Here is a 26,856-nt window from a genome sequence, read left to right on the forward strand (position 1 = left end):
AATAGTTTTCAATACATATACAATATTAAAGTATAAATTATCCTCAAAAAAATAAATAAAAGGGGCTGGAAATGCAACTCAGTGTGAAGGCACTGGGTTCAGTGCTCAATACTGCAAAACCAAATAAAACACCCAAGGTATTCAAAACAATGTGGTACTGACATGAGGAGTGACATACATGCAATAGAATAAAAGGGAGCCCTTAAAAAAAAATCTTGGTCAGTGGATTTTCAACAAATGTGCAAGATCATTTGTTGGGGGAAAGAACTATCTTTTAGACAAATGGTACTGGGAAAATTTGATATCCATATGCCAAAATGACAACAATGGGCCTTTATTTTACACATATACAAAAAGTAACTACAGATGGACTAAAGACCTACATATAAGAATATAAACTATTGAAAGTCTTAGAAGGAAATGGGGAAAATTTCTTGACATTGGATTTAGCAAGTATTTCTTGGACATAACAACAAAATCATAGGCAACAAAAGAATAATAGATAAATAGGACTTAATTAAAACTATAAACATTTGGGCATCAAAGGCCAGACATGGTGGCACACTCCTGTAACCCCAGCTCTCATGAGGCTGAGGCAGGAGGATCACTGTGCATTTGAGGCCACCCTGGGCTAGAGTGAGCTCAAGAACAATCTGAACTACAAAAGGAAAAAAAAAAAAAAAAGATACTATCAAGAAAGTGAAAAGACAACTCACAGAATGAGAAAAAATATTTGAAAAATATTTATCTGATAAGGGATTAATATTCAAAGTATATGAAGAATTCCTGAAACTCAATGGCAACAAAAACTACCCAATTAAAATAATAGGCAGGGGCTGGAGAGATGGCTCAGTGGTCTAAAGCACCTACTTGAAACAAGCTTGGCAAAGCACAGGGACCGCGGTTCGATCCCCAGCACCACATGCCAGCCAGACCCGCCCCCTGGTGGGCTGAGCTGGCCACACACATACACACAATAAATAAATGTAATAAATAAATAAAAAATAATAATAATAGGCAAAGAGGGCCAGCCAGATAGCTCAGCAGACTAAAGCACCTGCTTAGGCAGAACATAGTGGTGGGGCTTTAATCTCTGGTGTGCTGTGCTGGCCCCACCCCCCAGGGCATGCGGAGATGGTGCTTGAGACTGGGTGTGGTGTCACGCACCTGTAATGCCAGTGCTTGGGAGACTGAACACAGGAGAATCACAAGTCTGATCTACATAGTGAGACCCTGTAGACCCTATACTAAATATATAAATAATAATAATAATAATAACAATAGGCAAAGGATTTTAATAGATGTTACTCCAAAGAAGATGTACAGTTGGCCAATAAACACATGAAATGATGTTCAGTATCACAAATCTTCAAGGAAATGCAAATGAAAACCACAGTGAGATGCCACATCTTATCTGGTAGGCCAGGATCATGTAATTGAATTGATGGTACCAATATTTGATCTCAGGTCTGGTTTGTTCGTTCTCTCTCTCTCTCTCTCTCTCTCTCTCTCTCTCTCTCTCATTTTTTTAGGTGAGGTTTATTTTTTGTTTATAGTACTGAGAACCAAACCCAGGGCTTCCAGTTTATTAGGCAAGCATTCTAGCACTGAGTTCAACCTCCAACCCCTTTTGTTAGGTTTTTTGAGACAGGGTCTTACTCTCATTCAGGCTGGTCTTGAACTCGCTATGTAACCTGGGCTGGCCTTGAATTCTCAGCGAACCTCCTGCCTCAGCCTCCCAAGTGCTGGGATCATAAGCATGTGCCACCAGCCCCAATATGGTTGTCTCTAAAATCTTGGCATTTACATGATATGTTCTGTGCACTTGCAGGCTTGAGTTCAGATGTGAAGTTGATTATCTTTGATTTCTGAAACTGTCCCATCCCATCTCTATTCATGAGAGGGATCCCATCACCATCATTTTAACAATAGCCTAATACAACCCACACTTCCACTGATACTCAAATGGTAAAATAAATGACCTTTGTATAAGCTGGAAGTGTCCTTGTTCTGCTAGATGTAGCTACTGGATGCTTTTTATGTAACACACTAGCATTCACACATCCAAACAAAAGCTGTACTTAGAAGCAATGACAACACACTCCAAGAATATAGCTGTTGCTCAAAATGTGTGCAGCAGCCTGCAGTCTGCATTTTAAAAAGAGCTTTAGTGTTTTAATTATCACTTTTTTTTAACCAAAAGGATCAGTCCCCATATTTTTCACCCATTTTACTCATCACACATGGCACTTGTAGACCTCTGACCATCATCACCAAACAAACCCACCCACAAATGGTGAGACTGTACCTTCAGATGAATGAGATACAAGGCAGTGGATTTCACAGGAGGCTGGGAAGGCTGGTTTTAAGCGCTTTGTACTCAGCAACATTCTTTTGGTGAGAGTAGATGTCTTAGTTACTTTCATCATTTCTGAGACAATACCTGACACCCAAAGTTAGAGAACGAGAGGTTTATTTAGCTCATTTGGGATGATCTTAGTTAAAAGACCTCAGATGGTACCAATCTGGCAGGTGCAGCTGCAGGATTTGATCCCTGCCTACAAGATGGAGAAGAGTGGAGAGAACACTTCAGCAATGAGTAAGAGCCAGATGGGCTCCAGATGCCCTAGAGACGTTCCTTCTGCCCAGGTTATAGGGTCAGGAAACAGCAGGCCTGGGCCTCTAGGAAATGAGAGCCATGCAGGTGAGGGCAGTCAGAGTTGTGGGGTGCAAGGCTGGTAAGGGTAGGGCTAGGAGCAGGCACACAGTAAGGTTTGTAAGATTTGCAGTTTGGAGTACAGAAGAAAAGACTGATGGCAGAGATTCCTAGAAGGCTGAGGGTCAGGCTGAGGGTAGCCCGTGGAACAGCAGAATGCTCTGTGGCCAGGGGCTTTTGTCCAGAGACAGGATGAGCACTGTCAGTATGAAGGCCTCAACATGAAATGACCTGTGCCTTCAGTCCCTACACTTCCTGCTATACTTAGCTGTCTCTGAACATCCCTCCCTTTAAAAGTGTCCCCTCTCAGAAGAGGTGACCCCCTAACCAGGTCACGCAGTAAAGGGTGTCTGCTGCCATCACCCTTGCAGTCTTCTCTGCAGGGGACTCATCCTGTGGCCAGATCCCTGCCTGCAGGCCTGTACTCGTGACCCTTCTAGGCCAGCAGGGGGAGAGGCCAGCTGGTCAGGGGTCATCAAGTGCTAGTCATCATCCCCTTCATAGAATTCAGGCTGTGACATACTAAGATTGCTCTTTGGTAGGACCCCAAGGGACATAGTCTTGAGAGGCTTAATAGAGGAAATATTAAATCAATGAAACCTCATTTCCAAGTTCAGTTTAGCAGCAGAATCCATTAACCTTATATTCACCCTCTCCCTTCCTCTAATAATACCAGCAAGGGGTTCAAAGGCATGATAACTTATCCTCAGGGTCAGTACCTTCTATTCAATTACTGGGGTTCTGAGTTTTCAAACTAAAAGATGTACATTCATTTTGATTATGAAGACCAACCCAAAAAGAACACTTCTTTCTTTTCATTTTGCTGGAAATGCCACACAAACAGAATTGTGGATATTGGGATCTGCTGAGATAGATGAGGGAAGTAAGGCTGTCAGAGTAGCTCACATAAATTCTTATTTTTCTCTTCATAAAATAATTTCTAGCAAATGGGAACAAAGTTGTATCTGAACGGAACTAAGACCACTCACTGGGTTCCCTCACATGTTCCCATCCGCAGGCTAGAGGAAAGTGCAGTTCAATCTCATTTCTTTTATCACATAAACTGTGAACTCTAAAATAAAACCTGGTACAATAGCAGAAAATGCAGTGTTCCACAGAGCAAGTCATTCCCACTGGCTAGTTCTCTAGTATGGATAAAGATGAGGACGCCAATGGTCCTGGCTGCAAAATGCTGATCCCTTTGGTGATGTACTAATAACACGGCTGGGGTGGTCAGATAGTCAGATACAGCACCCATTAAACCTTCAGTGCAGAAGTAACATATCATCCTAATGCTGTTGCCATGGCATTTTCTCCGTTCAGAAAAGGCCATCTCCTGCCAGGTATTGAGGCAAGGGTCAGAATGCCCAGAAGCCTTGACTCTGACAGCAGTAATAGTACTCTTTTATGGTATTCTTCCCAGCATAATTTTGCCGTATAGCCACCATCCTGTGCAAGCTGAAAGACAAGGCAGTCCTGCTCAGAGGAGCTTCACAATCCAGTGGCTTGGTTTTTTGGCTGCTGCTTTCTACACTTTGATGTTAAATATAGCGACTTCAGAAGCAGCCAGCACCAGAAAGCAAAAAGGGCTAGTTTTAAGCATTTTATATTCAGAAACATCTTTCTGGTGAGAGTAGATGTCAGTTACTTTTATCATTGCTGAGACAAAATAGCTGATACTCAAAGGCAGAGAAGGAAAAGTTTATTTAGCTTGTAGTTTATAGAGGTTTCAGTTCATAATCAGCCGGCTCCAAGGCACAGTGGCTTGGCAGAGGAGAACCAGTTAATGGGAAGCAGAAGACAGCAAATGCAAACAAGCAAGGGATCTTAACAGCTTCTTTCTGCGCCTTTTATCTAATCTGGGCTACTTAGGAATAGTAGTGCTCACACTCTTTTTTTTTCCCATAATTTTATTGAGAAACAAATAGCAATGAGACAGTTTCAAACCAAATTGGTAGGACAGTTTCAATAATTAACACATTGCATACATTCTTCCTAGTGGTTAATTGCTGTACAAGATGCGGACATGATATTCTATTTACAAACACCATTAGAACAAATCCCTTTATTCATTAAGAGAATGTAACTATATATCTATCCTAACCATTTTGAATACACAGATACAAAATGGACATTCATCTATAGCCCCTTTTTTTGTTTAGTTCCGTTATTTGAATATTATAGGTGTGTTAACTCAGCAAAATATTCTAAAAGAGTCCAGTAGTCCATAATGGTATTGGGTTTTCCACTTCACTAGCAATGTCAGAAATTGTTGACCTGAGTCCCCTACAGCTCAACATAACAGCATGGCTTTACTTCTTACACTTCGTTTATTTATTTATTTATTTATTTATTTATTTATTTATTTATTGTGGAACCGGGGATTGAACTCAGGCCCTCACGCTTGCCAGGGAAGCGCTTTTTCCACTGAGCCATGCCCCCGGCCCCTAAACTTCATTTTCATACTTTTCTGCTGGATGGTTAAGACCAAGGTAAAGCAGGACCTGTGCAACAAGAGTTATAGCTTTTGGGTCTGATTAGGTCAGTGAAATCCCCTCAGGATTTATCCTGAGATCCTGTACCTCAGATTGTAGATCCTTTGTCAGTGTCAGCCATGTGGATGAGTCACGGCCATTGCTTGGCCAATGTGCTCTCTGTGAAAGCCTGAGAATGTTTTCTCTCCATGTTATTCTCCTTAGGCACACTCTACATTATCGATCACTTTCCTCTTTGGCCCCATAATCTCCTTGATGAGAAAATTTGGGACACTACTGAGTTACATGACATTACAGTACGAGTTCTCATATGTCCTGAGTCTTAGTTGACCTTGGAAGGCAATCCTGTTGTGCGCTTGATCCTAGCACTGCACCAGAAATCAGTTCCAGCATCACATACTCCAAATCCAACCACTTTTAAAACCCCCCACAAATACCACATGAGGCTTTGGGGTAAGGAGGGGGGACACCTAAACATAAACCATAACAGTGGAGAAAGACATTCCAAATTATCCACCTCCCCAACAATGAGCTATGGGTAGGAACCCAGAGGCACAACACAAAGCATGAAATTCTGGGGTGTTTTATGCCAGCTGCAGAAAAAGAAGAAAAGAGTTTTGATGGGTAGGAAGTTCATGGGAGAATATGTCCAATAATAAGAAATGAACCTTCTGGATTATTACCTGCTAGTGAGGCACATTGGCCTCTACAAAGACAACGGTGGAAAGAAAAATAGGTTCTATCATTCTACACAGAACCATTATTGACTCTTGCTTCAGACTCCTAACGTGCTTTGTGAATGTTAATTGCGGATACTCCTCCTTCCACTGGAGAGAAGAAAATGAATTTATCCTTGCTTTATAAGGGACATTTTCCTACAACTCTCCTCACCCTTCCATTCCCCTTTAAATGAAGGTAACAGGGCTGGAAGAAGGCACACAAATACCATCTAACTACCCTCCAGACTACTCTGAGGCAGCTCTTTCTACAACTTCAAGGCAAAGTAAAACCACATAGTCCGTCCCAATGCCACTTACACAAGATTGATAGGTGCCCATGATGTGACATTCACCATCCTCAGAGCTAAGAAGAGGTTGGAAACTTACTTCTGGGTAAGGCAGACAGACAGGCAGTCATAAAACAGTCCAGGCTGGGCTGCAACAGAGCACAACCCATCCTAGGTGTTCTGATACTTGTACCCTAGTACCCAACTGTTGCAGATGAAATGAATTTTACCCAACAATACTGTGACAAAGGGTATGTGAGATCCTGGTTTTAATTCTTTGTGTGTATACTAAAACATGGAATTGCTAAATATTCTGGTAACTTTATGTTTAATTTTTTGAGAACCCATTATATTGTTTACCAAAGTGCCACTCTTTTTTTACGTTCCCAACAACAGTGCAGAAAGATTTCTTTTCTTCAAATCTTCACTATCATTTATTGTTTATAGTTCTGAGGATTGAACCCAGGGCCTTCACGCTAAACTGTATCCATAGTCCTTATTTCATTTTTTATTTTGAGACAGGGTCCACTAAATTGCTAAATTATACAGGATGGGCTTGGACTTGTGACTTGCCTCAACCTCCCAGGGTGATCAAAGACAGGCATGTGGCACCATGTCCAGCTATAGCACCTATTTTTTTTTTTTAATAGTAGCCATTTTAGTGAGTATGAGATGGTATCTCACTATGTTTGATTTGCATTTCCCCGGTGCTTAATGATATTGAAATACCTTTTTCTACATTTATTGGCCATTTGTATTTCATTTTTGAAGAAATGTCTGTTCAGTTCCTTTCCCCACTTTTTTAATTAGGTAGCTTTTTAGGGGGGAGTATGTAGTTCCGTATTCTGAATATTTAATTTTTATCATATATGTGATTTGAGAGATTTTCTCCATTTTAAAAAAATTATTTGTCTGTTTGTTTATTTATTTGGTACAGAGTCTCACTATGTAGCTCAGACTCACAGTGATTCTCCTGTGCCAGCCTCCCAGCCCTGGGATTACAGGCGTGTAGCATCACGCCTGGTTTCAGTGGCCCGCATGGCACAGCCAGGGTTCTGGGGCGGCATGGCATGTGGTGCTGGGAATGGAACCTGAGTCCTTGCACTTTCCAGGCAGGTGCTTAGCCCACCGAGCTAACTCCCCAGCCCAATTTTCTCCATTTTGTAGGTTTTATTTTCACTTCGCTATTTGAGTCCTTTAGTGTACAGAAGTTTTTAATGTAGATGTAGTTCAGTCTCTATTTTTTGTGGTCTGGGCCTTTGATGTTACATCCATGAAATCATTGCCAAGTCCAATGCTATGAAATTTTCTGCCTAAGTTTTTTTTTCTAAGAGTTTTGTAGTTTTTGCTCTTGAGTTTGTGTCTTTTGGAGTTAGTTTTTGTATATGATGTAAGATGAGGGTCAACTTCATTCTGTTGCATGTAGTGAGCTAATTTTTTCAGCACAGTTTGTTAAAGGATTGTCCTTTCCCCCATTGAATGGTCAGGAGATTGTTTTGTAAATGAAATAAAACAACATACATAAAGCATACACCATGCGTGTTAGTCAGCTTTTTACCATCGTGACAAATACCTGAGAGAAACAACTCATAAGGAGGAAAGGTTTATTTTGACTCATGGTTGCAGAGGCTTTAGTCTCATCGTCAAAGATGCCTACCTCATTGCAGCCAGAAAGCAAAGAGAAAGAAGAGAGGTCAGGGTCCTAGTATCCTTTTCAAGGCCACACTCCTGATAACCTCACTTCCTTTCATGATGCTCTACATCCAAAGGTTTCACCACCTCCCAGGGACACCACAGGCTGGGAACTAAGAGTTTGGCCTATGCATCTTTGGTGGATACTTAAGATCCAAACCAGAACACTGTGCTAGGGTGGTTTACTAAAATATGCTCCTCCCATCAGAGTATTTATTTGTTCAGAAATAGAATTCTCTCCTGCCTCTTTTTCTATGATGTTGTTAGCTACTACAGTTGATTTTTTTCTGTGTGTATGTATGTGGAATGGGGGATTGAACCAAGGGGTACTCTACTGAGCTATATTCTTAGCCCCTTAATTTTTTTTTTTCTTGAGACAAGGTTTCACTATGTAGTTCAGGCTGGCCTTGAACTCACTATGTAGCCCAGGCTGGCCTTGAATTCACAGTAGTCCTCCTGCCTCAGCCTCTACAGTGCTGAGATTACAGGTGTGCAACACCACACCAGGTTGGTTTTTTTTTTTAAGTTTATTTATTTATTTATTTATTGTGAATTTAGGACAGGGTCTGCAGGGTTTCACTATGTAGATCGGACTTGTGGTGATTCTCCTATTTTCAGCCTCCCAAGTGCTGGGATTACAGGTGCACACCACCATGCCCAGTCTCAATCGCTGTCTCAGCATGCCCCGGAGGTAGGGCTATTTATTTTGAGACAGGGTCTGTAGTACATTGCCAACTGGCAGTCAACTTGTTATACCTAGCTGAACTGAACTAATATGGTGCTGGGTATGGAGGCTGAAGATTGTTGCCAACAGCATAAGAGGCAGAACTAGAGAAACTGTAGAGAGGCTGTTAGACAGGTGTTGGGGAGTTGTTGGAAGCTTTCATGCTGGCTTTCCTGATGAACTTAGCTGTTTTCACTGGAGGCAGAGCTTGGGATCTCATTGTCACTGAGAATGGATACAGTTCACTTTGAGGAAGCTCTGATCCTCGCTTTGAGCATCACTTCCTGGCTCTGGAGGGGACGATGGTGCACTACTCAGTCTCCTAGAGAAACTTGTCACATTGGCTTTCCTGATAGGAACTCGCTTTCCTTATCATTAGAGGAGCTCAGGATCTCACTGTTGCTGAGGATGGCACCTTTTGGGGAAGCTCTGGTTCTTACCTTGAGCATTGCTTCCTGGCTCCAGTTCAGATCCCTCAGCCTGCTAGCACAGATCCTTTATCCTGCTGGCATAGACTTTCTAGTTTTTACCACTGACCTTCGGGCCTTCCCAGCACAGATCCATGAAGTGGGCCTGTATGAGACATTGTTGTGGGCCCTAAGCCTCCATTTGGACTTGTGAGAGACATTGTTATGAGCTCTGGGTTTTCATCTGGACTCATGCAGGATATTAGGATCCAGGCTCCCAGCTGTATTCTTTAATCTTTAGTATATGGACAGATTTCCTACACTCTTTGTATATGATTCTTTGGGTGATTCATTATAAAGTAATTTATAAAATGTGTCCTGTATTATATTGTTCCCCTTACAAACCCCCCAAACTATGATAGGGTCTCATTAAGTTGTCCAGGTTGGCCAACTTGCAAATTTGCAGTCCTTCTGCCTCTGCCTCCTGAGCAGCTGGGATTACATGTATGCACTGCCACTCCTGGCTAAAGTTGAGTTTTAATAATTATAGCAGGAAATTCCTTCAGAGGACTACCTGGATGTTAGGCTATAATCTATTCAATATTCCTTTCAATGCTATGAGGTAGCTACTGTAGTTTTCACTCAGATTGGCACCTAAAGGTTAAGTAATTTGCTCAAGGCCACACAACTAGCAATTGGTTGAGCCTGATTTAGACCTCAGTGGTTTAGTCCATAGTCTGGGGTTCATAAACTTAGCATTCTCACATGTTGCATTACTGTGATAGCTCAAGCCTGTGGCAAGCTTTTCAGACTGGCATTGGAGAATGACAGCCCATAATACAATATTGGCACACAGTTCTTCCTTAGCTATTCTCTTGTGAAGACACCATCGCCAGATCAGCTCTATTGGCTCAGCCCATTTGTTTGGGCAGAGAATGTAGAAGTCCTGGTCATTTCCCATTTCTTGCCAGGGCTAGTTGCTCTAGGAGAAATGCAAACCAGTTTTTTTCTCTGATTTCACAGAAAAGGCAACAGATGGCTCCTTGCAGAGTGAAGACTGGACATTGAACATGGAGATCTGCGACATCATCAATGAAACAGAGGAAGGGTATGTTCCCTACTACCATGCTCCTGGGGAGCTCTCTTGGCTCTTGGGGTCCACTAAAAAATCTATCAGGACTCAGGTGGCAGGTTTGACTTTTGTATTTTCAGTTTTTTCACTCTGACATTTAATAAACTGGCACTCTTAATGACTTGTCCTCTCCTGTCCTTCTCTTCTCCCTTCCCCCCAGTAGTGATCTTGAGTTGAAGCAGTGACAAGTCCTTTTAACCACCTGCCTTGAATCACAGGAAAAGGCTGATTGGTTACCTGAGCTCAGTGGGCATTCATTTCTACCTCCAAATGATCACCTCTTCCTATCTCTTCTCTCTGGCTCCTGCCTCCCCCTAACAGACATTTCCCCTGGTTTGTTGGCGCAGAGCCCCAGGAGTAGGGTACTTGGAGGGAAGGCCAGATCACACAAGTCAGCCAGTAAGGAAGGGACACATATCCTGGAGCAGCTGCGTTCGTTTGTTCTTTTTGCGTGTGTCTTCTTGAAACAGGGTCTCACTATGCAGTTCAGGCTGTTCTTGAACTCACTTTGTAGCCCAGGCTTAGCTCAAACTTGCAACAATCTTCCTGCATCAATCTCATGATTGCTGGGATTATAGGCATGCATCACCACACCCGACTTACTTGTTCATTTTTTAGCTCATGGCCCCCTGCTTCTGCCCCACTGATTTGTTATTATGGTCATTACTTACTATGTCCTTTTCTATATCATAGCATTATTGTATTCATACTTCTCTCAAATTGGTCTGTATTTAGCACACCTTTTGTACCATAAACACTGTGTTTATTCTTCAACCCCAGAGTAGTGAAAAAAACATCTGAGGCCTAGACACTGGGATTGTCCTTGCTGATACGAAGGGGCAGTCTTATTACAGGCCCTGTTGTGTGTATGGAGCAAGGCAGATGCCCTTTCTTTTGAGAGATGCCAGTCCGGAGTGAGGAGGCAGACTGTGAGCTAGATAATTAAAACTTATAAGCTGGGAGCTGGGAATATAGCTGAGTGCCACAGTGCAAGGCCACAAGTTCAATTCCTAATACCTTCCCCCATACCCTCCCCCCGCAAAAAAAAAAAAAAAAAAAAAAAAAAAAAAGCTGGTTAGATAGGGACAGCTACCTGGAAGATAGCTGGATAGCTGGATATATGGAGGGAGTGGCGAGACAGAGGTTGGGAATTAGCAATTTTAAACAGAATAGTAAGGGAAAGTCTCCGGAGAAGGTGACATTGAACAAAGACTTAAAGGCAAAGTGACATGAGGATTATTCAAAAGAACTATCCATGTGTATGAAGCATCAAGCTGGGAAGTTCTGGGACAGAGGATGTTGATGTGTTTGATGCCAGTGAGCCAACAGTGGAGTGACCAGGGGTGAGTACCTGGAGATGAGGTCAGAGATGTGGGGGTATGGAAATGCAGGGTCACTGTCATGGTTACTTTTCTGTCGAGGGAAAGGTTTATTTAAATAAGTTCACAGTTTATAGAGGTTTCAGTATGTAATCAGCTGGCTCAAAGGCAGGGTGGCAAATGGCAGAGGGGCAGCAATTCATGGTGGCAGATGAAGCCAAAACAATGAAAGAGCAAGACAAGTCTCTTTCTGTCCATTATATTGTATCTAGTCTACTAGGATTAGAGTGGGGCCAATTCAACTGGACTGATCCAGCAGTCACCCACCCTTCATCCCAGCACCCTTAATCTCAACACTACAATATGAATCAGTCACACACTCTAGATTCAGCCTTCTCTAAAAAAATATTCTGACTGAATGAGGTGTTCAGGGGACATGTAGACACAAACCATAACAGCCACATAGGCACCAATAACTGTAGCTTCATCTTCTGGTTAGAGGAGAAGGTGCAGAAGACCAGAACAAGGCAGTAGCACACTCTGACATGAAACAATCACTGTGTTCAGAATGGCCTGGCTGATACCTGGCCAAAGAGCAGCTAAACTAGTGAGTTGTTAATCCTGGCCTGAGATGGTGGGCTTGCCCAAGACGTGGAGAAGCAGGGAGAGAGAGGTCATTATGTACTGACTGGGTTCAGAAGGTGGAAACCATGGAATTTGCTAATGTGGGATACAAGCAGAGTCAGAACAACTCCAAGGTTCGGGGCCTGCAGAGCTGTGGATGGAGCTGCTGCCTCCTGGGGTAGAGCAGGCTGAGAACAGGGAGCAGGACGTTATCTGAGCTTCCAACTCAGCCCCCAGAGAGTTGCCCCACCTAGTGACAGTACAGGTGGCTCTGGAGTTGGAGGTAGCTTTCACTGGCCCATTTCCGTACCATAAATGCTGGGCTCAGCCTGGCCACTTCCCTTCATGCCTTCCGGTTTCCTTTCTTCCTTACATCCATCTCAGATGCCACTCATTTGTTTGTTTATTTATATATCCAGTGGCATTTCTTTTGAGAGATGCCGGTCCAGAGTGAGGAGGCAGACTGTGAGCTAGATAGATAATTAAAACATGTAAGCTGGGGGCCAGGGATATAGCTGAGTGCCACAGTGCCTGCCTGGCAAGTGCAAGGCCACAAGTTCAATTCCTAATACCCTCTGCAGGGGAGAGGTAGCCTCTCAGGATTCTAAGGTTAGTGTGCCAGTCCCCCATAGAGGCTGACCTGGAAACACTGGCCAGGCCTGTCTCTAAGGCCTGTACTTAATGCTGTGGGTGCAGAGAACAAGGCAGGTACAGCTGCTTCCTTGAGGGTCTACTTTTGAGGCTGGCAGGAAGAGAAGTGTGTCTCAGCATGGCATGAAGAAGACCCACAAATTGTGGGACACACAGGGCATTGCTCAAATATCTCTGTGACTCAAGGGCAGGAGGTCCAGAAACCCTGGGATCTTCTCCTTCCAAAGGGGTTAAGCCCCTTCCTTTCTCAGTCAGTACCTTGAAGAAGACCTGGACACCACCTTCTCCTGCTATTCATGTGTTTTAAGTGACAGCACCACTGTGACTCTTGAGGAACTTATGTGTGTGTTACGTCTGTGAGGTAAATGTCTAAATTTCTTCCCAAATGGGAGGAAACCTCACAAGTTTGACCTCCCAGTAGGGTATCCTGTCCAGTCCTTCTCAGCCCTTGGCTGGGGGGATTCTGGCCAATCTCTTTCTCCAGATGGTTCCCATCATTCGCTAGATCTTGATTAAAATCTGATTTTCCTGATTTCTTCCCTCTCAATTTGCATAGGACCTGTGTTACATGATTTCACAATACAGAGTGTCACATTGAGGCTCATCTGTGTGATGTCTGTTAGTATTATCCTGCAACTCTCTAGTCTGTGAGCTCCATGAAGGCAGGCATTTCATCTGTTTTGTTCACCATTTTGTCCCCAGCACCAAGTATAGAGTATACATAATTGGTTCTTGATAAATATTTGGTAAGTAAATAAATGAAGTCCCAAGGCCCTCACAGTCTGATGAGGAATGCAGGCATGTAAACATAATCATAACACAGCATGACAAAGGCTGAAAGAGAGAGGGAGGGAGAGAGAGGGAGAGAGGGGCTATATATAGCTACAGAGACAGGCTAACTCAGTGTAGCAGCAGCAAGGCCTTGTTAAAGGAGGTGACACTCAGTGGAACTATCTAAGACCTAGGACACCAGGGCATCAGCTAGGGAAGTAGATGAATAAAAGGGAAGGGTAGATCCTGAGCTGGACAGCAGTGTATGTAACACACGCATAGGAAGTATGCACAATTTGGTGTGCAGACCCTGAGTCATTTGCCCAGGTTGGAAGCCTAGCTCATGCTCGTTGTCCTATGTCTGTGTGTGTGTTATGCCATCTTCCTGTGTCTCGGTTTCTCTTCTTTCTTTTCTTTCTTTTTTCTTTCTTTTCTTTTTTTGTGTGTGTGTGGTTGTTTTTTTGTTTGTTTGTTTGTTTTTGTTTTTGTCTTGCTATGTAACCCAGGTTAGCTTTGAACTCACTGTGTAGCCCAAGCTGACCTGAATTTGTGATAATCTTTCTGCCTCAGCCTCCTGAGGGCTGGGATTACAGATGTGTACCATTACACCCAGCTTCTTTCTTTCTTTTCAAGACAGAGTCTCACTTGGTAGCCCAGGCTACCCTCAAACTTATGGCAATCCTCTGATTATAGGCATGTGCCACCATGCCTGGCTACTTTCCTTATTTAGAAAATGGTGCTCTCAATAGTAGCTCTCTCATGAGGTTATTGTAAGGTTAAAAGAGAAAATATGTATGTAAAGTGGCACATAAATATATCCCACACCCATGTGTATTACTTTTCTGTTGCTGTAACAAATACCTGAGATAATCAGTTTAAAAAAAGAAAAGGCTTGGGGCCGGGGAGATGGCTCAGTAGGATAAGCGCTTGACTGGCAAACGCAAGGATCTGAGTTCAATCCCCGGTTCCGCCAAAAAAAAAAAAGAAAAGGCTTACTTTGATTCACAGTTTTGGAGCTTTTGGTGTATGGTCCATTGACTCATTGGTTTGGGGCTTGTAGTGAGGCAGCACATCATGGCAGAGGAAGCTCTTCAGCTCATGGAGGCTGGGTAGCAAAGAAAGACAAGAAGGGGCTGGGGTCCCTATATCTCCTTCAAAAGCACACCCCCAGTGACCCAACTGCCTTTCGCTAGACTCCAGCTTCTAAAGGTTTTCAACCTCCCAGTTACCACAGGCTGGGGACCAAGCCTTAATACATGGGCCTTTGGGAAGCATTCTTCACCCAAGCTATGTTACATATATGGATTTGCTAATTATCCTTTAACATGTTCATGACAGGGCTGTAATTTGTATGTCTCACAGCCATATAACCCTGAATACCAGTGGTACAAGCCACCCCATGATGAACAGTCATGTATATACCATCAGTGGTTCAAGCCAACAGGAATGTGTTAATGATTTCCACTGTCCACATCACTTTCATCTGTGGTGTTAGTTACCAGGCCAGTCCTAGGGAGTAATCTCTGTGGCTTCACTGTCCTGACCCTGTCTGCCATTCTCTGAATACTTGCCCTGTGCCAGACCCTATGCCCAGCCCTAGATTGGCGCTCTCTCTCTCTCTCTCTCTCTCTCTCTCTCTCTCTCTCTCTCTCTCACACACACACACACACACACACACACCCATATAAGGTAAGGAAGCCTATTTTAGTGGTAAGGAAACTGGGGCCCAATGTGATGTAGTTATTTGCTAAAGACGTCATAGCACAGTAGGAGAACATGCAGGGTTCAAATCCAGGCTCACCTGGCTCCAGCCACTGAAGCTCTGCCTGTCCTTCTTATATTTATACAGAGCTCTTCCTGTGCGAGGCTGTGTGCACAGATTGGTGAGCCACTCACAGTCCTCTCTGTGGACATTCCACAGTGTCCAGGTCTGGGGTCACTCCCTGCATGAGGAGTGCTGACACCACAGCCTTGTGTGACATTTCCACACTAGGTAACCATGAGTGTCTGGCTGAATAACCTGCCATGCCGCGACAGAGATCCCGCTGACCAGGGCTCATGCCAGGCCTACCTAATTAGGATACACACGTGTGGATTTGAGAATTATTCCCCAAGTGATTCTGGTCTGCATCTCTGATGAGGGTGTGCTGACCTGGACCATTTTCATGACCATCCCTGATGTTTCTCAGCTCATTGAATCTTTGTGTGTGCTGCAGCCTTTGAGCTGGAGGGAGAACTAGTAAGCGCAGTACAGCAAGATCATTGCTAAGGCAGTGAGTGAGATTTGTGGAGGAGGGGCAGCTGTGTCTGTATGAGATGGGTGGGGATGAAAAAGCTGCTCAGAAAAGCAGCTGAAGAACAAAGAGGTTTCAAGGCTACAGGGACCAGTGGAGAACTTGCTATGGCTGGAAGGAGGGACTCTCTGGAGTGTGACTTGGGAGGAGGGGGGAAGACACTGTAGAGGCAAAAGCATGAAGCTCTGGGGACTGTCCCTTGGGACCGGGGACTTCCCACTGAGAGCTTCCAGAGTTTGGAGCCTCACACATGCCACCATATCCTTCTGATTCTGCCTGCTCTATCTAGGCCCTCACTCAGTACCTCTGCCCTGTCTGAGTACCAGCTACCTAATCTGTGGCAGCTCCTTGAAACTTTGCAGTTCCTCTGACCTCACTCTGTGCTCCTCTCTGAATCTTCTCCCCTGGGGACAGAGATAAATACATGCTCTTGTGTTCCTACAGCATGGGGATGAGTTTTCAGTTTAAATGTAACTGAGAACTTGTGGTCTGTCTGGTTGCCCCACACCCCAATGAACTGGGAGCACTGGGCCCTGCTAGTACAAGTGCCCATGACCTTGGAGACTGTATTTATTTTCTTCTGTCCATTTTCTTCGCCTTCCTTTCAGGACGAGAGGAAAGAGGCTGTGCTGAGAGGGCTGGCAGCTGCAGGTCTGGGATGACTGCATGCTGGCAGATCCCTGGGGAGAAGAAATCAGTTCATGTTCTTGGCAAGTAGCTGCTGACTTTCACCAACTCAGCCCATCAAAGCAGAGAGCCACTTGGGTCCCAAATTTGCAGAAATCAGCATCCCTGTTTGGAAGCTGCAGCCATTCTGCAAACAGCTTAGCCAAGACACATCCCTGTTTTGACAGTTCTTTGACACAGGAGCCAAGAATTCCCATAGGGTAGTTATATTTCAAGTTGGGAATGGTAAATAGGGAGTTTGAGGTATTTAAAAAATTTCTTCCAGAAGTTTTGCTTACCTTCCAATTTACTGTGTCTTTCTAACTTAGACTGATTAGCAGGGCTTCAACCTTTCCCTCCCCCTACTTCCTCACATCTGAAAGGACTTTTTCATTTGATAGAGTAACGACATTTAGAACTTCAGGAATAGGAAGTCCCAGATTTCATTCAACCTAGGAAAGACTGATACAGTGACACATCCATAACGGAAACCTGGAGTCCACTTGTAGGCACAGGAGTGGCCTCCTGCAGCCAGGCAGTAGTTCTGGGTATAGAACACAGTGAGATGGGGCATCAGGGGACAGGGCATCATGACCAGGGCAGGTCTTAGCTCACTGCTTTATCGAATCCTTAATAGGACAAATTTTAAAACCTGTTAAAGGACCATATAATAGGTATGCTTAGAGGGCTGACTCAGAATCCTAAGTCTTAGGTATAACAGTAATTTTAGGAAGAACTCATTCCAAGTCCAGGTCTTCAGCTTAGGAGCAAATTCTTGAATAGGGCCTGTTTATAGACTGAGGACTGCTATAATTCTTCAGGATTTCCTATGAGAATCTGCATCAGCTATATTACCCACCAGTACTCAGTCCCTTGGGTTTCGAGGAGACTCACTAAGGATTTCTCTGGAATTCCAAGAAATTTTATGGTATCCAGCAAGAGCAGAATATCTAGGCCTCAGCACATACCTGTAATTCTGTTTTCCACATCTTTGTTGTGTTTGCTCTAGCAGAACTGTCACATTTAAAACTTTAGTCTAAGCCGGGTGTGGCAGCACATGCTGTAATCCCAGCACTTGGGAGACTGAGGCAGGAGGATTGCTGCAAGTTCAAGGCCAGCCAGGGCTACAAAATGAATTCAAGGCCAGCCTGAACTGCATAGTGAAACCCTGTCTCAAAAAAAAAAAAAAAAAAAAAAAAAAAAAAAGAAAGAAAGAAAGAAAGAAAGAAAGAAAGAAAGAAAGAAAAGTAAAAATTTAGTGTATGGCTGGGGACATGGCTCAGTAGCACAGTGCCTACGTGGCAAGCACAAGGTTCTGAGTTTCATTCCCTGTACAAAAACAATACAAAACAAAACAAGCCTAGAAGAACTCTCTTCAGTGCTCCCATAGACTAGTGAGATGATGACAAAACACATATTTATCACGAAGTACCAACATTGCAATTAAACCTGAATATTGAGGTTTTAGTTTTAAAAAAACCAGCTCTTTGTTAACATCTTTTTGTCTTAAAAGAAAAACAATACACATGCCACACATGTGCCAGCACTGCAGTAGTGTTTTAGTTACTATTTTGAGCAAGTAACACTGGCATGTGATACACAATTCAAAAGGACTGCAAAGAGACAATCCACTGAAAATCCTCTCTCCCCCTCTGCCATCTGGTGTCCTTCCTGAGGGGCAGCTTTTGTTACCAGGTTCTTATGTTGCTCCCTTGGGGAGGTGTGCTCTGGAGATTCTCTTACTGCCATAGGCACGTGCTGTGGAAAGTGTTTGCTGTCCTTTTGACATGCTAATAGCAACAACACTTATGCACTCTTCTACAATGATTTTATGGATGAGTCTCTGATTTTTGGACGATGACAATGCATAATCCTTTTCTGTAACTGCATAATATTCCATTGGGTAGATGAGCCATGATATAACTGAATCTGTTTCCTTTTTTTTTTTTCTTTCATGAATTAAGTATTGTCTTTAATTGAAAAACTAACAAACTGTCTAGTTATATTTCTTCCCCAAACCACGAACTTGGTAATTACTGAATTTCTAGGCAACATATTCAAAGCCAAGAAAATTAAAGATTTAAAAACAAATCAAACAAGTCCTCAGGTCTGACTAAGGAAGTCCTGCTATATAACAAGTTAATCTATACCAGTGATACTGCTTGACTCTAGGAGGCTGGAAGACATTCTAAACAGCCCTACTTGGAACAGTTACTTCAAGTTGCCTTTTTTCAGTTTCCAACTTCTGAATAAAGATAACATTTTGTTAGTTCTATTGCAGAAAACTTTTGGCAAGTTGTTTTATTTACAATGCCAACTTTGAAAAGCTCACTAAAGTTAGCTGGACAATAACCTACACAGAAATCTCTTTACAAAAAAAGGGAAAGCTGAAAATGTCAAATTCCTACAGAGAACCTACAGTTCAGTTTTATTCAGAGTAAAGAAAATCAGCAACTTTTGTTCAGACTAGAAGAAATTCAGCCATTGGTTTGGAATCTGTAACTCAAACATGCAATGAGGACAGTATTATGCTAATATAATTGTTTTGCTACTGCATTTGTCTGTTATTTGTCTAGTATTAATAATTATAAACAGCCGTGCAACTAGTATTTGGAACAATCCTTACAGTGTTACAGTGTCAGGCACAACATTTCACTTCTCTTCCCACCACTGGTTCTCCTTGCGTACCTGGGCTTCCTCCTCTTTAGTAAAGTCATTTTTGATATTAAAAGTCTTGCGAATCTCCTCAGGAGTTTTCCCCCTTGATCATGTTGGCAACAGTCTTGCATGTAACATCAAGTAAACCTTTGATGTCTAGTAGTGTGCTGCCAGAATTAAGTTCAAAAAGGGTTCCTTGGTCAACTTTCAAGAATTCTTGGTCCCAAACAGGGATGTCATCTGTTCGTTTTCTTTGTTCTCATCATCCTCAGGAGGAGGAGGGTCATCTTTGTAGTGGGTACACCACTGAATGACCTTTTTTAATATTGCTGCATTAACATTTGGTAGAGGAACTGGGTCATCATCTCCTCCATCATCCATTTCCAAATCTTCCAACGTGGTCTTGATTGTCACAGATTGTTTGGCAATTTCAGCATCAACTTCAAGTATCTCTCCACCAGAACTCTGCAACTTAATTGAAGGCATGGCATTTGGTCTCAAAAGCTGAGCCTGTTTCCTTTTGGTGGCCATTCAGTTTCTTTTCCTACCTTATATTCATAAACATGCTGCAGTGAATACCCTTGTGTAAATGCTTTTAACTGGCACAAATGGGAATAGATTAGGGCTCCAAAGTGGGACTTATGAGGATTCTAATATTTCTATCTGTTTCTTCAGGCCAAAGGATGCCATTCGAGCCCTGAAGAAGCGACTCAGTGGAAACCGGAACTACAGGGAAGTGATGCTGGCACTGACGGTGAGTGCTGCTCTCCGGTGGTGGGAGACAGGGGATCCCCATCCTTATGGCCTAGCCCCATGCTCAGGGCCTTCCCTCTGCCCACACGGTACAGCCTGCAAATGGCTCTGTGCCATTGCTGCTGGAGTTGCGCAGAACCTTCTGGTCACACTCAGCCTCAGGTTTTCCTGCTCTCCTCTGAAGCAGAGCTAAACTTCAGTTTGATAAATGTGTACATATTAGTTCGTGGGTGGCACAGCCCCATGGAGAAGCCCAGAGTAGAGGAGCCAGCAGCTGGGGTGGGACACTTTCTACCAACCAGCCTGCTCTGAGCCTCTTGGTGTCAGTTCTTTTCTTATGAAAATGTTTACTCACACCTATTTAGTTCTTGCTGGGGTAAGATTTTCAGATGTTGATGTTTCATTATCCCTTCAAGGGGATAAAGAGAATGAGGCTCAGAGAGATGGCGTCAGAGCTAGGAAGGGTTGCCATCATAAAGTGATCTTTTGTTTGGGTAAAAGCTGAAAATAGCTGCAAAGTCTCTTGAAAAAGTTAGCCAAGTGACTCAGGACAAACAGACCAGATTTTGCCCTTCTTAAGATGTCAGAAAATTAAAAGGGAGACTTCAGGTGCTATTTCTGTCTTGAAAGCTAACAGATTTTCAGATGTGGCAAAATCTGGGCCACAGTGAGTTCTTATAATAGAAACTATAACAGGTCAGCATGTCGGCTTCTCAGTGGGTTTCAAATAGTGGGTTATTTATCCGAAACAGTCATAACATGCTTTCCTTTAGAGCAGAGAAACTATTTGTAATTTTTAGCCAAGTAAAAACTCAAAACTTATTAGGAGAGTTCTATTTGCCAGGGAAATGGGATTTGACTATTAAAGGAGAAAAAGCAACTTGAAAAATAGAGAGTTGAAAGCTTTTATTTTTTCCTCAGAATTTTAGCCACAATGTTCACTAAACCCAGAGTAATGCTCAAAATATGTGGTTCCCAGTAACTCACATCACTGGGAAATGAGCTGTAACATGTCAGGACATTGTCCTGCTGTCTAGCACTTCTCTCTGTGTATGCCTGGCTTCATGGTAACTGTCTTGAATAAAAATCTGCATTTACTGGCCTCACTACAGAAGGGAATGGTGCACATCATCTGACTCCTGGTTTCCGTTCCAAATCCAGTGATGCCTTTGGAACACAGAGCCATTGTCCCTGTACCCAAGGGCCCACCTGGCATATTTTGTATGGTCTTATGTCTGGTCTTCGATGGTTTCACTTATCCTATTTGTTGCTGTCAGTCCTCCTGCTTCTTGTGGCCCTTCCCTAGTTAATATTCATTCAAAGCAGAAGTTAGAAACTCTGAAAGATTATCTACTTGAACTTTCATTTCTGTGGTTGAAACATCTGCTTCTGATTGCTTAGAGGCCCCCCTTCTCCATGGGCTTTGACTGCATCTCAGAAAATTGCCACTGTGTGTTTCATGCCAGATTTGTTAGGAACATTTTTAAAAAGGCAGGGTGGTTTAAAGTAGCCCTTGCCAGCCCACAGGGGACCTCTGACATCTTCAGTCTCTTCCCCTTTCTAAGCCTCCTAACTTTAAAAATGGGTAATAAGATCTATTTAAAGAGAACTATTCCATTGCGGGAATGAAATAAACTTATATATGATGTGGAATGATCTCTCCTAGTGCCTGGTATGTAGCCAGCATTTAGTCAGTGTAACAATTCTGGATCTTTCTTTATGGCCATGCTTTATCAAGGTAAAACGCCATGGTCTAAAGCACCCCTAGGAAGTGGCTGTATAAGCTGACCTGTGCTCAGATGACTTTGGGCAAATCAGAATAACCAAGGCAGGCAGAACTGTTCTCTGTTGCTAGAGACGTCCTCCAAGGAGACATTCCTTAGCTAGTCAGCTTTGGCAGTGATGGGAGCGGTTTTTGGGAAGGGTCAGATGAGGTAAGTTCTAGAAAGTTAAAAGGGTCAGAGAACTCTGTTCAAGACTGGAGAGACCTTCTCACTTGGACCCCTGAATTCTGTGGGATCTCGCACCTGTCCTGTGGGAGAGTAAGAAGCTGTTCCTTTACTCAGATGCATACAACAAGCTTCTGAATTATAATCATACTTGTCATTTATTGGACCCCTGTTCTGTGTGGGCACTGCTAGGGTCTTTATATATGTTCCTCTGATCTTTCCAACAGTACAGTAAGGGAAGACTTATTGTCTCTATCCTCCAGAAGAGGTGATCCAGAGGGACTTGTACTAGTCCATTCAGGGAGGTAATTTCAAGCCCATACTTGCTATCTGATCAGAACCCATATGTCAGCTTTTCTGAGCAGCTAAGGCCTGTGTACTTCCCTGACAAGGAAGAGGAGGGCAGCATCTGATCCAAACATAAACCTTAAAGCCGAGGCCAGCGAGATAGCTCAGCGGCTAAAGCACCTGCTTAGGCAAGCTTAGACAAGCGCAGGGACTGCAGTTCAATCCCTCGCACCACATGCCAACACTAGCCTGGGCTGAGCCATCCAGAGTCTGGGAGCAGTGGCATAGGCCGCTGCTGGGGAGTTTGAAAAACAGAAGGATCACTATGAGTCTGAGCTGTGTAGTGAGACCTTGTAACAACCAAATACGTTTTTTAAAAAACCTTAAAGCCAAGTAGAAGCTGAGGCCCACAAACCATTTGTCAAGGGTGGAAGATCCATTATCACTGCCAATTTTATATGTAGAAGCAAGGGTGTGTGTGTGTGTGTGTGTGTGTGTGTGCTTCCTCATGCACAAGGACCAGTAACTCACTAGGCAATTCAGGCTGTCACAGCAGCCTCCTCCTGTGACAGAGCCTGTGTCCCATTGGCTAATGCCTCATACCCAGAGGCCCAGAGAGAGGAGTTAATATGCTAATTTTCAGGGACTGCTCAGTCATTTTGATCCCATTAAAACACCAGCATCTTTCTCATGCAAAACTGGTGCCTCAATTACCAACTAATTGCCTGATTATTGTGTAGGGACTGGAGCCTTCAGTCAGCAAGGGGCTGCTGTCCTCCTGGAGGAAAGGCTGAATTAAGAGTATGGGAATGTATGTGCAATGGAGGTTTGGTTGTGGAGGAGGTATGCCAGACAATGATCTAAGAACAAGAGCAGGATGGGGTGAGGGGGGAATCTCAGCTTCCTCAGGGGCCAGTGTCTCCTCTACCTCCCACAGTGGTGTCTTCTTGCCCCTCTCTCCCCATCAGGTACTGGAAACATGTGTGAAGAACTGTGGCCACCGCTTCCATATCCTTGTGGCCAACCGAGACTTTATTGACAGCGTCCTGGTCAAAATCATCTCTCCCAAGAACAACCCTCCCACAATTGTGCAGGATAAAGTACTTGCTCTGATCCAGGTAGGCTTCTTTCACCCAACTGTTTGGAATAGAGTAAGATGGGGCCTCTGATGAGTCCTTGTGCTGTCCTACCATTTGGAGGAAAATATGGAGGTTTCTGGGTTTAAATATTTGTTGCAAAACACTTATTTTCATTATACACCTCCCACTAGAGTGAAACCTTATGCAGTGGCTCTCCAGCCAGTTGACTGAAACGTCAAGAAACCTTCTGAGTGTCTGACCTTCTGCTGCCACAAGAGCTTCTGAGACATTGTGGAATAAGAAAGGCCACATGGGCACAATGTGCAGGGTTGGTGAAGTTGCAGGACAAGGGTTAATTCTGGGGAGGGTGAAGAGGTAGGGATGCTGTTAAGTGATGTTTCATTGAGGAAGTGATATTTCTCTGAGTCTAAAGAATGAGGAGGAGCTTGGTAGAAAGATCAGCAGATGAGAGGCAATGGAGGCAAAGAGAAGAACATATGGAAAGCCCAGAATCATCAAAGAAAGTAGTTCATTTGTTTGGGATGTCTTCATTATTAATGGCTCTGTAAAAAATTACCATTGAACCTGGCAGCCTGAAACAACAGATGTTTATTGTCTCATAATTTTTGTGGGCCAGGACTAAGGAGCAGCAAGCTAGGCAATTTAGACTTGGGGTCTCTCAGAAGACTGTGTTACTTGAAGGTTTGCCTAGAGCTTCCAAGATCATACCCCATGTGGTTGTTGGTGGAAAGCCTCAGTTTTTGGCTGATTATTGGCAAGAGGCCATGGAGATGTCAAGTCTAGGTCTCAAGTCATATGCTATCTTTTTGTTCCATTCTATTTAAAGGGAGTCATTAGGTCTGACTTCAAGAGTGGAAATTAAACTGTATCTCTTGAAGAAATGAGAATGAAAGAATTTGTAGACATGTTTTAAAAACTATCCTATGGGCAACAGTGTGTAATGAAGAAAGTTTGGAACTAAGCTTAGAGGGGCCAGGAGGTAAGGCCAGAGAATGGGCAGGGGTTATAAGCCAAGTGTGCCGAGGGGCTTGGGCTTAGTCCCGTAGGCAGTGGGGAGTCACTGAAGGTTTCTGAGCTGGGCTGTACATAGGCCTACGTTTTATTTATTTATTTATAAATTTATTTATGTATTTGATATAGGGTCTCATTGCACAGCTTGGACTCATAGCGATCCTCCTGTTTTCAGCCTCCCCAGTGCTGGGATTACAGAGTGATGCACTATCACTCTGGGTCTCAGTGGCCAGTTCAGTGCACCTGGGAGTGGGGCCAGTGCAGCATGTGGTGCTGGGGATCGAACTGCAGTCTGTATGCTTGCCTAAGCAGGTGCTTAGTCCACTGAGCTGTCTTGCTGGCCCAAAAGATTTGTGCTTTTGTGTATGTGTGTGTGTGGCACTAGAGATCAAACTCAGGACCTTAAACTTGCCAGGTAGGCACATATGTCACTAAGCTGTATGCTCAGCCCTAGGCCTGGGTTTTAGACAAAGCACTTGGTGATGGGACTCATCAGTGTATAAAGGTACCCAACATGGGTTAGTCAGCCATAATGCCAGAAGTAAGAAAAAGCCTGAAGAAGCCAAGAGGAGATGGGAGACCAAGCCAGGGATAGGTGTGGAGCTCTAGTGAGAGCAGAAGAAGTAGACTGCTAGTGTGTGGCCAAGTAGACAGAAGCAGTGTGGTCACGCAGTGGGCATAGGGCTCTCAAGGGCATTGGGAATGAGGCTTAAAAGGGGCAAGAGGTGCCAGCCAAGGAGCCATTGCCTATACCTGACCATGACAGCTTGTGGAGTAGTGCCTTTTTATGATTCAGGAACACCTCAGAAGTCCCAGCCCCCCAACTTAAACCATGCACATACATTTTCAGTCTTATTCTCTCTGATTTCACCTTCTTCAATGGTGTCTGGAATGGCTTTGCTAACTTTTCTATTGTCTGCCTTGTTTGCTCTTCCTAGGAGCCCAGGGAAGCAGTGTCACCGAGTATAGAACAATTTATGGGGAAAGTGTATGTGTTGGAGACAGATTTGTTTACATCAAGAGGTACTGATCAGGATCATTCGCAAAATATCAGGCCCAGATCTCTGGGCCTAGGGCTTATATGGGCTAAGCAAGCAAGAAGTACAGAGACAGAGTGGCTTGTCAATTGGGGATTGGTTCTTACAATGTGTATCATAGTGACCAGCTATGCATCACAGTAACCAGCAGTTTCTTTTTTAAAATATTTATTTATTTATTTATTTATTTATTTATTTATTTATTTGACACAGTGTCTCGCTATGCAGTTCAGACTTGTAGTGATCCTTCTGTCTCAGCCCCCCCAGTGCTGGGATTACAGGCATGCGCCACCACACCAGTTTCTGTGGGCAGCATGGAGCTCCCAGGGTTCCGGAGCCAGCACAGTATGCAGTACAGGGGATTGAACTCTGGTCCTTGTGCTTGCCAGGCAGGCACTTAGACTGCTGAGCTATCTTCCCAGCCCATGACCAGCCATTCCTAAGAGACAAAAGTACCAGGGTGCCGGGGAGATGGCTCAGTAGGATAAGTGCTTGACTGGCAAACACAAGGATCTGAGTTCAATCCCTGGTTCCGCCAAAAAAAAAAAAAAAAAAAAAAGTACCAGGAACCAGAAACTGGAACTTGGAACTATTACCTGGGCAACTAACAAACTGAAGTACACTAGGGAGAGGGGGTTAGCATCTTCTGCTACACAATACTTTTTTTAGCAAGTAGATAAATGTGGCTCTGGGAAGAGAAGTGTAGGTGACAGCAGGGTCCCTTCCATGCTTCTCCTCCAGCACTCTCATCAGCACACAGGAGCTTTAGTTGCTTTGTAGCCTCATCAACATACCATGTTTTCTGTCTTCTTTATTATAGCATTTCTGAGAAATATGGAGAGATATGTCAGCCTTTTTTTAACCACTTTGTGAAGAAAAAAATTTATTTGCATGTTGAATATACAGTCAAGTCCTCTGTAAGCAAGGGTTCCATCTCCAGGGATTCAACCAACCTCAGACTGAAATATTTAGAAAAAGAGTGCATCTTCACTATTGAATGTGTGTACACTGTTCTTGTCAGTATTCTTTAAACAGTACAACATAATCACCATTTATATAGCATTCACATTATATTGTTGTATAAGTATATTTAATTTTAAATCTAGAAATGAAATTACAATTTCTAGAAATTATATTCAGGATGCATGTAGTTTATATGAAAATACTATGCCAATTTTATAAGCGACTTGAGCATTGATGGATTCTGGTATTCAAAGGGTATCATGGAACTAATCCCTAAAGAGTCTGAGGGACTGCTGTCCTTTTAAAAACTGAACAAGCTCTCTAGAGAGTCTGCTAATTCCTCCTGGGAGAGAAAGTGTTGCTCTTGTTATGAGTTAAAGATGGAGGAATGTGACAGGCCAGTGTGTATACACCTATAATCCCAGTAGTCTCAGGCAGGAAGAATACAAATTCGAGCTCAGCCTGGGAAAACTAGCAACTGACGAAGACTATATCTCAAAATTTAAAAAAAAAAAGAAGAAGAAGGAGGAGGAGGAGGAGGAAGAGGAAGAGGAAGAGGAAGAAGAAGAAGAAGAAGAAGAAGAAGAAGAAGAAGAAGAA

General features: G+C 43.4%; 1 protein-coding gene across 6 annotated transcripts in view; it reads left to right on the top strand.

Annotated features, from left to right (window-relative positions):
• Tom1l2 (target of myb1 like 2 membrane trafficking protein) overlaps positions 1–26,856 on the top strand; it is a 136,739-nt gene that overhangs the window by 68,423 nt on the left and 41,460 nt on the right. For 5 of the 6 annotated variants that reach the window (XR_002817883.1, XM_023700218.1, XM_023700219.1 and 2 more), the window contains exons 2-4: positions 10,064–10,148; positions 19,831–19,909; positions 23,114–23,263. Coding sequence is in view for 5 of the 6 variants with exons in the window: in XM_023700218.1 (XP_023555986.1) it covers positions 10,064–10,148; positions 19,831–19,909; positions 23,114–23,263 (314 nt within the window). In the remaining variant the exon portion in view is untranslated. The remainder of the gene's footprint in view (positions 1–10,063; positions 10,149–19,830; positions 19,910–23,113; positions 23,264–26,856) is intronic. The other variant, XM_023700220.1, reaches the window with a different exon arrangement.

Source organism: Octodon degus, unplaced genomic scaffold (genome assembly GCF_000260255.1).
Source record: "Octodon degus isolate 3935 unplaced genomic scaffold, OctDeg1.0 scaffold00122, whole genome shotgun sequence".
Lineage (NCBI taxonomy): Eukaryota > Metazoa > Chordata > Mammalia > Rodentia > Octodontidae > Octodon > Octodon degus.